Consider the following 14950-nt stretch of genomic DNA (forward strand, 5'->3'; position numbering starts at 1 on the left):
AATTTTTTATTAAAAGATATAAGTTTATCTTTGAAATTATAAGAATAACATTCTCTTGGAGTAATAATTAAGGGTTTTTTTCAATATCAAGGTTTATATTTTTAGATAGATTATTTTAAAGATTTTATATAAAACTATTAAAATCAAATTTTTTGGAACTGGATTGGGGTCAAATTGATCAGATCACTGATTTTTGGTTTGTTCAGTTCAAATCAAATAATTTATTAAAAAATTATAAAAAAAATTATAAATTTTATAAAATTCAATTCAATTTGTCAATTTGCATGTCAACTGCTTTTTTTCTTTGTTTCGGATCAATATACCATCTAGTTCGGTTCTGGAAACTGATTAAAAGATATAAATACCCTTATAATAATTTTTTTGTTTGTTGAAAAAAATAATATTTTAAACTTTTCCTAATTAAGTTGGTGTTCGATTGACTTGTGACACTAACTTAGTCAAGTACTTTTTTATATAATAAATAGATTATTACTTTATAACAAAGATAATGCATTGCAATCATTTCTTAATTGAATTGATGCTCGATTGACTTATAGCACTAACTTACTATATGAAAAAATAGATATCTTCGAAAGGAAATATATATGATATATATAGTTTACCTCTAGAAAAGAATGAAAAGAAAAGTAGTGGGTAGATTTTAGGGATTTTTTTCTTAAGTGTAACGAGTAGAGTATAATTATAGATACAAGTTCAAGTAACCATAAATATCAAACTATTACAAATGGATTGCTCAAGTAACCACCAACCAGAATCAAACTATTGCAACACAAACAAACTAAAAACTGAATACATTCTAGATTAAAGCCAACAAACTAGAACTAACTAAACTAAAACTCCATACATAATGTGACTCAAAAACTTGCACATATAGTTGTGCATGGTAAGTCTCAAAAAATGGGTACTTAAGACTCAAGATCTCCATTTTTGCCAACTGAGTAAAAACCTTATTGACAAGGAGGTTTCTTTTAATGGTTGTGGCAGAAAGGAGTATGTATTTTTTTAGATATATAAATTGAAAAATAAATACTAGCATTAATTAATTAGTAATATAGTTAAATAATTATTATTGTAATAGTAAATTATTTGCGTTGCTTAAATTTTGTTAATATCATTTATGTATTATCACTTTATCTATTTTTTATTATAAGAAAAAAACTAAAGGCATAATTGTCAAAAATACACTCAATGTTTATGGGTTTTTGGGCTTGAGCCCTTAACTTTTGTTTATTGACACCCTTAATATTACGATTTTTTCAAAAATAGAATGTACCTGCATCAGCTAGTACATGTGCGGCTCGATTCGTCTTCCTCATCACATATCTACCCATGGGAAGCTAAACAAAACCTCTGTGCAAACTCTATTAACTCTTCCACTGTCACCAAACATTCTAGGGTTTGAAATCTTATCTTCCTCAATGGCGGAGAAAGAGGAGTCGTCGGAGAACCATCGAGGCCAACCCACCAATTGAAGACATGGATCTCGAAAACCTTGACTCCTCTACCCAAAACCCTAATGCTAGAGACAATGCCAATGATGACTCCAAATCGAAGTGTGGGAGAGAGGAAGAAAACAAAGAAACCAAAGACGTTTCCAAAAAGCAGAAACTGGAGAAGTCCGTAGTGGAAGAAAGGTTGGAGAAGAAGTCAGATTCATTGGAATTTTTTGGGTTTCGCTGTTAGTTTTCATTGGTATTTATGATTTATTTGATGATCTATTTTATTTAGAAGAAAATTTGTATTTTTGTTTATACCAGTAGGATAGTAAAAGAATGTTTTTCTTTTTCTTTTTCTTTTTTAGTTTCGTTGTTAGTTTTCATTGGTTTTGCTGCACTCATAACAATTCTTTTTTATAAATGACGTCATCTATGATATCGTGCTTATGTGGCATGCCACATAGGTTATTTTGTTTACTTGCAGTTTGATTGGCGATCAACTCATGTTTACTGTTAAAATTGAGTTGATTTCTGAAAAAATCGTAACGTTTAGGGTGTCAATAAAAAAATGATTAAGGGCTCAAACCCAAAAACTCATAAATGTTGAGGGTATTTTCGACAATTATGACAAAACCAAAATCAAAACCAGAACAAGATTTGTTGCACAAAACTCGATCACATATTTGATTATTAATATTATGTATATATCTATACTATTATTAGGTCACTGACTCAATAGGTGTAATGAGTTAACCGGACATTGACTAAAGGAAAAACATAAAAATAATTCCAACCTCAACCTATGACACCAATGTCTTGAAAGTTCAACCAATGTCTCATAAGCTTTTTACATAAATTTTTGGCATTGATTAATTTTGCCCTCCAAATTTGCAAAAAAATTATTTTAGTTATCCATCGAAATTTTCACCTCTTTTAGCCCTTAAACATGCATTGTTTGTCAAATCATCTCAAAATAGATGAAAAAATTAGCGTTTGTTAGTTTTGCTAACGTGACATTCATGTGGTAGTCCATGTGTATGCCCATTAGCAATTAATTAATTTTTTAAAATAAAAAATAAAAATAATATTTTATGCTTTTAAACACTTTAAATTTTTTTTAGAAATATTCTTTATAAATTTTTTTTAATTTTTTAAATTTTAAAAAATTAATTAATTACTGCAATGACATCCATATGGAAAATCCACAATAAAGTTAATAGACGTTAAATTTTTTTATCTATTATGGGATGATTTGACAAACAATATAAGTTTAGAAGTTAAAAAAAAATAAAAATTTAAATAGAAAGCTAAAATGACGTCTTTTATAAAATTGAAAGGCCAAATAAATCATTTTACAACTGCAATTGTGCCATAATAATATAAAATATATTTACACATTATTAGTGAATAAAATTAATAAAAAGTTAATATAAATCATTGTTGATAAAGAAAGATATTTTATTTCCTTCATTATCTTGAGATAATTTTGAAGATAATTAATACAACTAGATTAGTACCTAAATTAATTTTTATTATAATCAATATACTTTAGATATTGTGATTAAACAATAAAAAGAATTCAGTATGACAATATTTATCTAAATAATTAAATAGAATTATAAAGTAAATGAAATCACATTATATTTCCACCATATAACAGTATCCATAAGCTCGTCCCTATTGTCCTTGTGAAAACAACAATCCTCTCCACCACTCGAAGCCAAAAAAAAAAAAAAAGCCAAAGGGGGCCATCAAAGGATGTGAAAAAGCAAAGAAAGTAAAAAAAAAAAAATGGGGTTTGCAGCAGCCAACGGCAAAGAAAGCAAAGGCATGGGTTTACTCTTGGTGTTCTTCCATGGCGACCAAAACAAAATCACTAATTCTTCCGTTGATAACCAAACCACCACCACCACGACGCCACCGTCAACAAGATTTGTTCGAAGAACAGCTTCTTCCAGTCTCCTTTTCTCTAAAGCTCAATCCACTATTTCCATTTGCCTTGTTTTGGTTTTCCTCACGATTCTTCTCTTCACTCTCTCTACTTTTGAACCTTCCATTTCCACCCCATCTTTTATTCCTTCTCTCACCATTAAAAACTCTCGTCGGTTCTTATCTCAAAAGACCCAATTTCCTCCTCCTCCTCCTTTGAAATGGTTTTTCCCCATGTGGGATTATAACAAACCAGTTAATGTTAAGCAAAACCCTGGGGTTTTGCCATCTTCGTTTGCTTTACAAAGGATGGGAACTTTGTACAGACGTGGGACGAAAGCCATGCACGATCTTATTGTCAGCCATGTTGTTGAAGATGTGACCGAAGATGAACTCAGGCTTTTCTTACGAGTCTTGCATAGGTCTGGTATTACTTCGAAAGCCGACATTGTTTTTCTTTTTGGGTCTTCGTCTTCGAGATTTAACCTTGTTATTCATGAAGAGAACGACTCGTTCTTCAATCTTATTCAACACTATAAAGCTTCCAATAACAAGGGTTCTCGTGACTCGGTCTTTAGTTTCGAGTCGGCCCAGTTTTGGAAATCTGGGAAAAAAGATGTTGGGGAGACTATTTGGGGAAAGAAGGGTCGAGGGAATTCCGGCGATTCAACTGAAGCTGAAGGTGAGTCAACTCGGTTGACTTACGGCTCGGTAGTGGGATTCGATGTGAACGAGTTGGATCCAGAGAACTCGCTGGCTGGGTTTTTAGATCACGTTCCGATGAGTTTTAGAAGATGGGCTTGTTATCCGATGTTATTAGGGAGAATCAGGCGAAATTTTAAGCATATAACGTTAGTGGATGTTAAAAGTATGATGTTACTGAGTGACCCACTCGGCCGTGTCAGGAATCGGAGTCCCGAATCGGTTTATTTGTTAACAAAGGAAAGCAGCACCGGTGGGAAGCACAGCAAGAGGAACTCGGATAAAACTCAGTCCCATTTGCAAGTCAACTCAGCGATTCTGATGGGTGGAGCTAGAGGGATTCGGAGACTAGCCAATGCAATGTTGACGGAGATCGTCAGAGCTACAATGCAGCATAAGAAGAAGAAGAACTCGATATCGGAGTCAGAAATCTTGAGTCAACTCGTCGGGAACGGGTATTTACTGAAGAATGTGGATTTGATCACATCGACGGAGTCAATTCAGGAAGCGAGTTCACTCATGAGTTCGAGCTCCAACTCAACTGCAGAATATTCAATAATCCAACGCGGTAATAGCAGTCATGATCTTAGTTCCATAATTATGAAGCTAATATGTTTATGTGAAACAAATTCTTATGTTTATAGGGATTGTTAGTAAAGGAAAAAAATTTAATTAGTGTTTAGAAAATAAAAAAGGAATTATAATTTTGTTATTTTTTATAGTAAAATTTTGATTTTGATGTATAAATCTTTTTAGATTATAGGGATTTCTTAGCCAAAGAACAAATAAACAAGTTTTCTGTTTCTCTTCTTTTGTTTCTCTAATTAATCAATGTATAATTATTTGTTTAGTGGTTACAAAGCGAGTTATCGACCGAATCACTTGAGTCTAATTTTCTCTATTTTTAAACACTAATCCGATTATGAAGTAGAATAATTGTTGTAGATTTGTAAAATAATTAAATGAGACAAATATCAAATGTACATTAATTTTAAATTTGTGCAATTATACACTTGAAACTTGAATTATAGTTAATATGTATACATAAAACTTCAATTTTAATTCAGTTGTACACATTTAAATAATTGAATGCAAACATTTATTTTCATATTTGATTAATGTATTATTCGTATATGAAATATATTAATATAAAATCGTGCTTATTCCATAAGATTGCTACTGATTTGTGAATTTTAATAAAATTAAAATTTAATGTATAAAATTAAATTTTATATATAACATTGCACATTACATAGAAATTTATTATAGCTTTGGTTAGGGGGATTGACAAGGCCTTGACCCCCTAAAATAAATTTTTTTTATTTAGGTCTTTTAAAATTTTAAATTAATAAAGATAAAATTATATTTTGACTTCTAAAAATGATAAAAATTTAATTTAATTTTTTAAAAACTATAAAGATATAAGTTATTTAGTGAAATTATATTTTGATCCCTAAAAAATTTTGATTTCACCGAGACTTTAGTATTTATCTCTAATTAAATAACCATCAATCCATTTTTATACACCATATAAGTTATATTTATTTTATAAATTTTGAAATATAAATAAATTTTGTAGTAAAAAGAAAGTAGGGTTTAGAGTGAAGAAATGATATTAAACAAAAATGTCCGGTTGGTATGAGACAGGAGAGAAAAGAATAATATATATATATATTAAAATGATATAATTTTATTTTTATTTATTTTTCAATTTTTCATGGAGTTAGATTCTAAAAATAATTAAATTATGAATTTGGTAGCAGGTTGCATGACCAAATAATCTGCATCTTCTACTTACTTTGGTAATGAGCTAAAACAGTTTGTTGAAAATGAAAAATCTAATTCACAATTTCATTTTTTTTGGGTACTTCATAATTCTATTTACAAACGTGATAATTAGTATATGTAATTTTTTTTATATTTACCTTAAATTAAGATAATATTATTTTGTTAATGAGGACTTAAGTTTTATATATATTGTTTATTTTAAAGTTTGTGGTTGTCTTTTCTAATGACACTTTCAAAATTTAAATTTATGTTCTGTATTAGACAAGGTCTTAAACTTAATAATAATATTGAAGTCCAAAAAAAAAAAAATCCAATTAGACTGAATCAAACTTACTTCTACTTGAAAATTTGAAATTTTAGATTCAATTTCATCTTATATGAATTATAGGTGAATTCTTAATCTAGATTCATTCAAGCTTAAATTTTAATCCAAATAAATATTGTTTAAATTTATTTTAATTTAGGTGTTGATAGAAAAAGAATAATACATAATAATTTTGAAGATGAAGTATAAAATTAAAATAAAATAATTTATATTTTTATATCTTAATCAATTCATGTATTTTTTATATAACAAATTCAACCATTGACCAAACTAGAAACTGCAATGATTACCATGAATTTGGTAGCACTAAATGAGATCATAACTTTACTTTTCTTCTTGATTTGATACAATAATGAAAATTGTTTTGTTGTGGGTTTTTTTACCCATTCCTTATATTCCTTCTCTTTTCTTTTTCCCACTTTATTCCAAAAGAAAAAAGAACTTTATATAATAACACTGTAGACCCTAAACCACCACTTTATAGCGAATCACATTTTGTATAAAAGATGAATTATGATGCACATTAAAATGTCCCAATTACTTAAGCTTCATTTGGTGTTCTAACACAGTAATTTCAAACAAAGTAGGATCATACAATCATAACACTACATTAAAAATGCTTTTCTTTAGCGAGAAAAATGGAAGTATAAATACTATGCGATGGGCAAGAAAGTTCTAAACGCATTTTTTCTTTCTTTTCTTTTATAACATGCTTGAAGAATTTATTAAATAATAATTTTCGATTGGAAGTTATGAAAATATTATTTGAGAGTATTTTTATTATTTTTATCTTTAAAAAATTTAATAAATTTTTTTGATGAAATTAAATTTGAACCTATGCTATTTACATCAATAAAATATTAATTTTATCACTAAATTAAAACTTTATTTTGATATAATATATACATTTTAATTATATTATGCTTACTTTATTACCTCTATAAGTTGTATATATTGATTTATTAGTTTCAAACCATACATTTTGTTATTAATTATATGTAATTTTTAAACACACAATTGTATTCTAATTACATGGTTTTCATACACATACACATGTGATATGATTTCTAGTTCTAACTATGCATTAATATAATCTTTTATATAAATCGATGATTAATATTATATAATTTTCATAAATTTGTATTGTTTTTATATTACATTTATTATTTATTATTAATTGATACATTGATCATAGTTTTTAACCTTTTAAATTCAAATATCCTATTAGCATTATATAAAAAAATCATTTTAGTAATTTTTTCTCTCTTTTAGTCATTAAACTTGTATTATTTGTCCAATCATCCCAAAATGGGTAAAAAAATTATTGTTTGTTAACTTTACTGATGTGGTATCCACACGTATTTAATGTTAGCAATTAATTATTTTTAAAAATATTAAAAATATATTTTTACATTTTATAATTTTTAAAATTAAAAAATAATTAATTGCTAATGTAGCAATCCACGAATATGCCGTTAACAAAGTTAACAAACGTTAACTTTTGCATCTACTATAGGGTGATTTGACAAATAATATAAGTTCAGAAGTTAAAAAAGATGAAAAATTAAATGAATAGCTAAAATATTTTTTTTTAAAATTAGAGGGCTAAATAAGTTATTATGCCTATCTTGTTTATGGAGTTAAAAAACTTTAGGAAAAGTGTACCAGATAATTATCCTTATATGCCTCCCATGTATATCTGTACTATATATTAAGCTCGTAATTAAATTAATGTCACGAGTCATCTCAATACCAACTAAGTTAAGTCATTATTTTACAAAATAAATTATATAATTTTAAGAATGTTTTTATGCTTTGATATCTTTGATATAAAAAAAAAAAATACACTGGTATATAACCCTTAAACTTTTTTAACATTTTTAGTTTGTGATTTTAATTAAAGCCTGAAGTAAAGATCCACTTTATGAACTTCAAACTACAGCCATAGGGAGTTGTGAACACATTGATTAGCACCACGTGGATGTGGCTGTGTTCTAATTCAGCTCCGCTCCGCTCCGCTGTCAAACCAATGCCAGCAATAACTTTATTTTTCCATTTATTACTTTTAAAATAAAATATTATTAATCACTATTTTCTAGAAAATATTTTAAACCACGTGCGAAGGGAGTTTTCTTTAATGCAGTAGAAAATTAGGTCTGTCATTGTTACTCCCAATAACGTTTTCCCTTTTTACAGTATTAAGGTCATATTAGAAAATAGAATTATGGGTTATTTTAAAAAAAAGTAGATACGTAGAATATTTTAAGTTAAATGTAAATGCTGAAGATATATTAAAGAAGGATGTAAAACGGAAAGGGAAATGTTGAGTGTCACAGGCAGGTGACATAGACAAAAGCCAATCCCACCGACACCCTATAGTTGCCACGTTTCATCGCACGGTTCATAATTCATAATGATGTTGATATGCTATTTGAGGTAAAACTACCACAAAACCCATTCTACTATAATCTATATTATATTTTAGTCCATTTACTAAAAAAATGGCTAAATTAATCCTTATACATTAGTTGAGGGACCAAAATAATTATTCCGTTTAAATTTGATGTTTATATATAAGATATAATCATGGGCGAAGGCAAAAATTTTTTTTAGGAAGGTCGGAATTAAATTTTAGTTTTTACGATAGTAAAAATATAATTTCACCATTTGAATAACATATATATTTATAATTTTTAAATGATTAAATCAAACTTTTATCGTTTTTAAAGGGGCCAAAGTGTAATTTTACTTTTATTAATTTAAAATTTTAAAAATTTTAAAAGGCCTAAATAGAAAATTTTCTATTTTAAGGGGCCTTGCTAGCCCCCTTGGCTATGCCCCTGGATATAATAATAGATTTAACACTTAACCTTTACACATTTATTCAATTTGACTCTTACTCTTTTATTGAAACTAAATTAAAAAATTTTGAAACTAATAAAGCTAAAGGGTCAAAAAGACCATAATCCATGTACAACACACACACACACACAAAAAAAACAATCAAGCCCTTTTAAAATTTAAAAAATCATAAAAAGTATAAACAAAATTTTAAATTTTGTATTAAACAATAACAATACAAACCCGTTAAAATCTAATGGTTATAAGTTTTTTAAAAAATTGACCATACTATTTTTTGGATCTCTATTGTTATTTTTTAATAAAAATATAAAATTTAAATTTTTTTAACCTTTATTTTATAAATTTTGTTCATAATTTTTATAACTTTTTTTTTATTAATTTTTAAAATTTAAAAGGGCTTAATTGATTTTTTCAAAATTGTTGCTAAGGCTTTTTTGATCCTTTAGCTTTATTAGTTTCGAAAAATTTCAATTTACTTCCAATAAAAGAGTAAAGATCAAATTGAATAGTGTGTTACGGTTAAGGGTTAAATTTATTATTATACCTTGTATATAAACACCAAAACAAACATTTAACGATGCAATTTTAACAGATGAGCTATTTTGCTCACTCATCTAACGTTCATAGGCTAATTTGTCTATTTTTTCGATAGAGAGGCTAAAATGTAATCCAAGATATAATAGGGAGTTTTGTGGTACTTTTACCACTATTTGAAAGTAAAAATTATATTTTTAGTCTTGTACACTATGCGAGAGTTTCACATTTAATTATTCTACTATGATTTAGTCAATTTTATTCTTTATATTTATTTTTATTTTTTAAATTTCAGTATTGATCTAAATCGTAGCGGTTAAATCTGTTAAGTCAAATTTTGCTATTAGTCTCGTATTATGCAAAAGTTGTGGATTTAGACATGTTCTTCAATTTGATCACCTTTAGTTATTATACTTTTTGAATTTTGAAAGGGTAAACTATAAAATTAGTCACACAATTATTAGCATGTTTCTGTTTTGGTCACCCAACTATGAACATTTTTAATTTAGTCACAAATATATAAAATTACATAAAAAATTTAAAATATAAAAGAAATTATAAATTATAAAAATATATGTAGCTAAAAAGATAAAAAAAACATTACAAAAATAAAAAAAAAATCTAAAACATGTTAGAAAAGTTGAAGACCCAAAAAATTTACATATTTTTCTAAATAAATTGCAACAAAATTTGGTGAAGATAAATTTTACAATAAAATTTATGCTTAGAGACCAGTACAGATTATTACACGATTCTTCTAGTTGCCAAGAATGCAAAAGATGATGATTTGAAAGAAAAGGCTTGTAGGAAGCTTTTTCATCATTCTTTTTATTTGTTAATTATTTGTTAGGTTTTATAGGAAAAATTAGGTTCCTTTGTTGAAAATGCTATTAGCACGATTGTAACGCTCCAAAGTTCCTATTTTTAAATTGTTAAATCATGTTAAATAAATTAATTTGGTTTAGTGGATAGGTGTTTTGTTTATATGCTTGAGGTTTGTGTTCAAATCTGTACCTTTGAATTTTTATTATTTTTTTCCGACTCTCGACTTTGAATATCTAGCTTATCTATTATTCTTGCTCAACTATTAGTAAGAATGAGTTTGTTGGTTTAGTGGTAAAGCTTCAGCTTACCCAAAGATCCCATATTTGAATCTCGTGTGTGCAAAGCGAAATTATTTTTGCTTTGTCTCTGTCTATGCCGCCTATATGGTCAGAATTTGAGTATTTAATCTGGATAACAAACAGATTTAAAGGGTAGTTTTTTTTTAAAATATGTGAATAATTCCCTGAAAATCCTCCACTAATGTCATTCTCTCCCCCCTCATTTTCCATTTTGTCATTTTTGTTTCTTTTTCACTTTTGCTATCGAAATTCTCTCTTGTTGTTCCTTTGTTTTCTTTTTCATTTGTTATTTCCATATTTGCACGTTATCAATTTTCTGTTATACTATGTCTCGATCTAGATCATTTGTCATTTTTCCTTCTATTCTACCATTAATTTGATCTTTACCAACGTTCTCTTCTGTTCTGTTGCGGGCCAAGGGAGCTAGTTTGATCAGCGTACCTTTTTTTGTGATATATGCGTTAACCGCTCGGTTCATGAGGATAATGTTTTTGATTCTGTGTAATGGTGGATATCTTATTGTTCTCATGTGATTTGTTCGGTGCGAATCATAAAGTATGTACTTCTTTGGCGAATTAAGTGTGCCGGGAAAAAAACCTATGCTTTAAAGGGTAAGTATTCAAACGCTTGGAAAGGGCTGGTTTTAATGTTAAGGTCGAATCTTTTATTCTTGTGGCCAAAATAATGATTGGATTTTAGTGTATTTTTGTTGATTAGTTCATTTTGGATGTTGATTTTAGGGATTGGAAATGTGTCATAACATCGTTTTCCAGTTTCGATAAGGTGTGTAACTTTATTTTTGAAAAATTAGTGAACAACACAAAGCCAAAAACCATATTGTCAACGTCACAAGGCTATGTGCCAGATCGTGTGGGGCATACGAGTTAGGTCAGGTAGGCCGTGTGGTTCACACGAGCATGTGGATCCATTTTCAGTAAAATTTAATTAAGGTCGTGTTAGGAGTGCATTTGAGGTTATCTACTTTATAGGGTCTATTATGTGATATGTATGATTTCGATATATGAAATTTGTAGTACTGATATTGTATGTGTAACATCTAAAAGCATGTCTGTAGTATAAATTTTGTATCTGATTTGTAAATATGAGTATTCTGTTAGCATGTTTCTGATTTGTTAAAGTAGGATTCATTCGTGAGCATCTAAGTATGTATTATGTTTCAGCACATGCATTGGGGTGGGATAATTATATGACGGAAGAAGTGTTGGCAGTTTAATGATCTGCACTATTTGGTAGTTTAACCACATCTGTTCTAGTGGCTTGACCACACTTATCTAATTCTAGCAGATTACCGCATTATTTTTGGCAGCCTTGATTGCACATTTCTGTATAGCGACATACGATCACTTATTTGGTGTGTGGGGTTGGATGGGTATTTATTACCCTAATTGGTGTGTAGCAGATGTGGGTAGGATCTGTATCTAATATGTGAAATATGTTGCACCGCATGCTATGTCATGCCATCTATATATGATATGCTTCTAATGTTGCATTGCATAAAATTTCCATGCCATCTATGTCTGTTCAGTTATCGAATCTGTGTGATTATCTGATATCTGTTGTATGCATGAGGTTTGAGTTGCACACTAAGCTTTGTTAGCTCACCCTATGTTTTTTTTATCTTCTCAAGTGATTAGTAAACTTAGGACCGAGCGGTGTGCAAGAGCTCTGATTGGATTCTCAATTTATAAAATGAGACGGTTTATGTTTTTAAATTTAACTCTGGACTTTTTGATCTATTTAAATATTTTAGACTTTATTTTTAGTTTATATTGGATTTTCTACTGGATTATGCTTTCGATAAATTGCAAAATTATTTGTTTTCACATTTTGAAATTGCACTTTACAAATTATCAACTTTGAAACTTTCATTGTGAAACTAAGTAACAAATTAACTATTTTCCAGCTAAGTAAATAAGACCTACGCGTATTTTCCTAAAAATTGCAAGAGATTTGTCAAAATTAACATTCTTCGAAAAACACACTTTTCTAGTTCAAAATCTGAAATTTAAGACAAGTTTATGTAATTTCTCATGATTCGATCGTAACGTCTAAGCCAAGTTTGGGGTGTTACAACAATCATGAATGAAGTTTATAAAAAAACCACAAATTTATTGAGTTTTGGGGGGAATCTTGAGTTTTCGGGGTTACCAAAATCACATTTACATATAAGTTTATTAAGATTTAATGATGCGCTTAAATATAACTATAATTGTAATAGACCTATTTTGACCAGGCCCAAAGCATACCCAAATTCAGATAAATAAAAAAACCAAACAAAACCAAATACAATAAAATAAACCCATTACAGGCCCAAATCAAAAATTACAAGCCCAAACTAGCCTAAACATTGGGAAATCAGAAACCCTAGGCAGCAAACTAAGCCGCCGCAGCATCCTTGCAACACGCCACCTTCGGTTTTCACCACGACCGTGCCACGTTGACATCCGTACGCCCCAGCTAGCCATTGTACGACCGTACCTGCGCAGCAAACAAATGAAAACAAGCAGCAAAACGAAGAAAAAAAGGGCAACAAAAAGAAAATAGGCAAAAATGACAGAGAAAAACAAATGTATTTTGATTTATTTCTTTTCTTTTCAATTCGGCTATATAAGGCCATTTTTTAGTGTTTGTACGGTTACGCATTCATAGATATTGAATACTAAAAAATAGAAAAGCATTCAGAGAAATAAAAGAGAGAATCAGAAGGTGAATAAACTTTTTTTCTTGGATTTCCTTTGATTTTTTTTCTTTCTTTTCTTTACTCTTTTGATATTTATTTCAGTACAATAATAAAATAGAAGGAGAGAAGAGTGAGGAGATTACCTGGTGGCCGGTCCTTCTTTCTCTTCGTCGCAATCGGAGTAGGACAAGGATACAGTGGCATTTGAACGGCCTGTGTTGCGAACGGTGATCTGCGAAACGGGTTTCAAAACCCTAGCAGAGAAAAATGGGGGGGCGGTTCTTCTGTTTTGGAAAATAGGGCTGAAGTGAGTTTTTTTTTATTTTTTTTGTTTAAATAAACATGAAAAACGGCACCGTTTAAAGGCCTGTGACCCGCGCGGTGACTCGACCCGAGGGAAGGATCCGCGCGTTTTGTGTGTGATGGTCTATTTGCGCCTTCGATCCCTCAGTTTTACTCCATCTTTTTAATTTCATTTTTGTTTCTTTGTAAATTTCCCGCATGAATTTTGAATTTGTTTCAATTCAGTCTCGCATAAAACGTTGCGTTTTGGAAGGGAGGGGATATTTCCCACTCAACCCCCCATATAATTCGCGCGTTGCGATATAGTCCTACACTTTGTTTTAATTCTATTATTTTCTTGTCAATTTAGGTTTAATTGCGATTTAATTCTTTTTTTTTTACATTTTTTTCGTTAATTCATTGATTAATTTATTATTTTTATTACTATTTATTATTGTTATTGACATTATTATATTTGATTATTTTTCCTATTTACCTATTTATATATATTACTTTGTTCTTTATTATTATCTTTTAAACTGTTTTATTATATATATGTACATACGTAATATATATTGTCGAAACCATTTTTTTTGAAAAATAAAAATTTTAGTTGTCGACTAAAAACAAAAAAAAAGAGTCGCCACCGATCTTTTATTGGGGTAAGGTGTGATCGGATCACTTTGAAAATAATTCTTGGCCTGCGTGATTTGAGAAAATAGATCCGGGAGTCGATTACGTACGAGGAAGGGTTAGCACCCTCGTAACGCCCAACATTATTACTGAATCGATTGTTTAATGTCTTAATGTCGAAACTTTGAAATGATTTTAAAATACGATCCTTTGAAAAGAAAGTTTGAGTAATCGGATTGGGAAATAAGACTTACCTACTTTAAAGAAATAAATCGTCATACTCAGTAAGTTAGAGTGCAACGATTCAATCTTCGAAGTTAGATTCGTCCCTTTTTTAAAATTTAAAATTCATACATTTTGAGAAGGATATTTGGTTATTTAGATCGATCGAGAAAATCAAAACCCAGTAAGTTAGGGTTCAATTTTCTTAAAATTCTTAAACCCCAAATATTTCCTTTATTTAAAAAAACGAGATAACAAAATATCATATCCAGTAAGTTAGGATCCAACATTTTGAAATCTAAAGAATTTTTTTTTAGAAATATGTCTTAAAGAAATAGATACTTGATGATATAAATTCATCGAGAAGAATTGAGGCCCAGTAAGTTAGGGC

The 14950-nt window shown here is 29.1% G+C and overlaps 1 protein-coding gene across 1 annotated transcript; it reads left to right on the plus strand.

The window, feature by feature from the left end:
• The first annotated feature begins 3248 nt into the window (after nt 1-3248).
• LOC107920988 (uncharacterized) lies at nt 3249-4742 on the plus strand. The gene has a single exon (XM_016850835.2). The coding sequence runs from the start codon at nt 3249-3251 to the stop codon at nt 4740-4742; it is 1494 nt and encodes a 497-aa protein (XP_016706324.2).
• Nucleotides 4743-14950: the final 10208 nt, after the last annotated feature.

Source organism: Gossypium hirsutum, chromosome D01, assembly GCF_007990345.1.
Source record: "Gossypium hirsutum isolate 1008001.06 chromosome D01, Gossypium_hirsutum_v2.1, whole genome shotgun sequence".
Lineage (NCBI taxonomy): Eukaryota > Viridiplantae > Streptophyta > Magnoliopsida > Malvales > Malvaceae > Gossypium > Gossypium hirsutum.

What these genes read in the sequence shown, in the direction of transcription:
- LOC107920988 (XM_016850835.2), top strand. Translation starts at nt 3,249, where the DNA reads ATGGGGTTTGCAGCAGCCAACGGCAAAGAAAGCAAAGGCATGGGTTTA.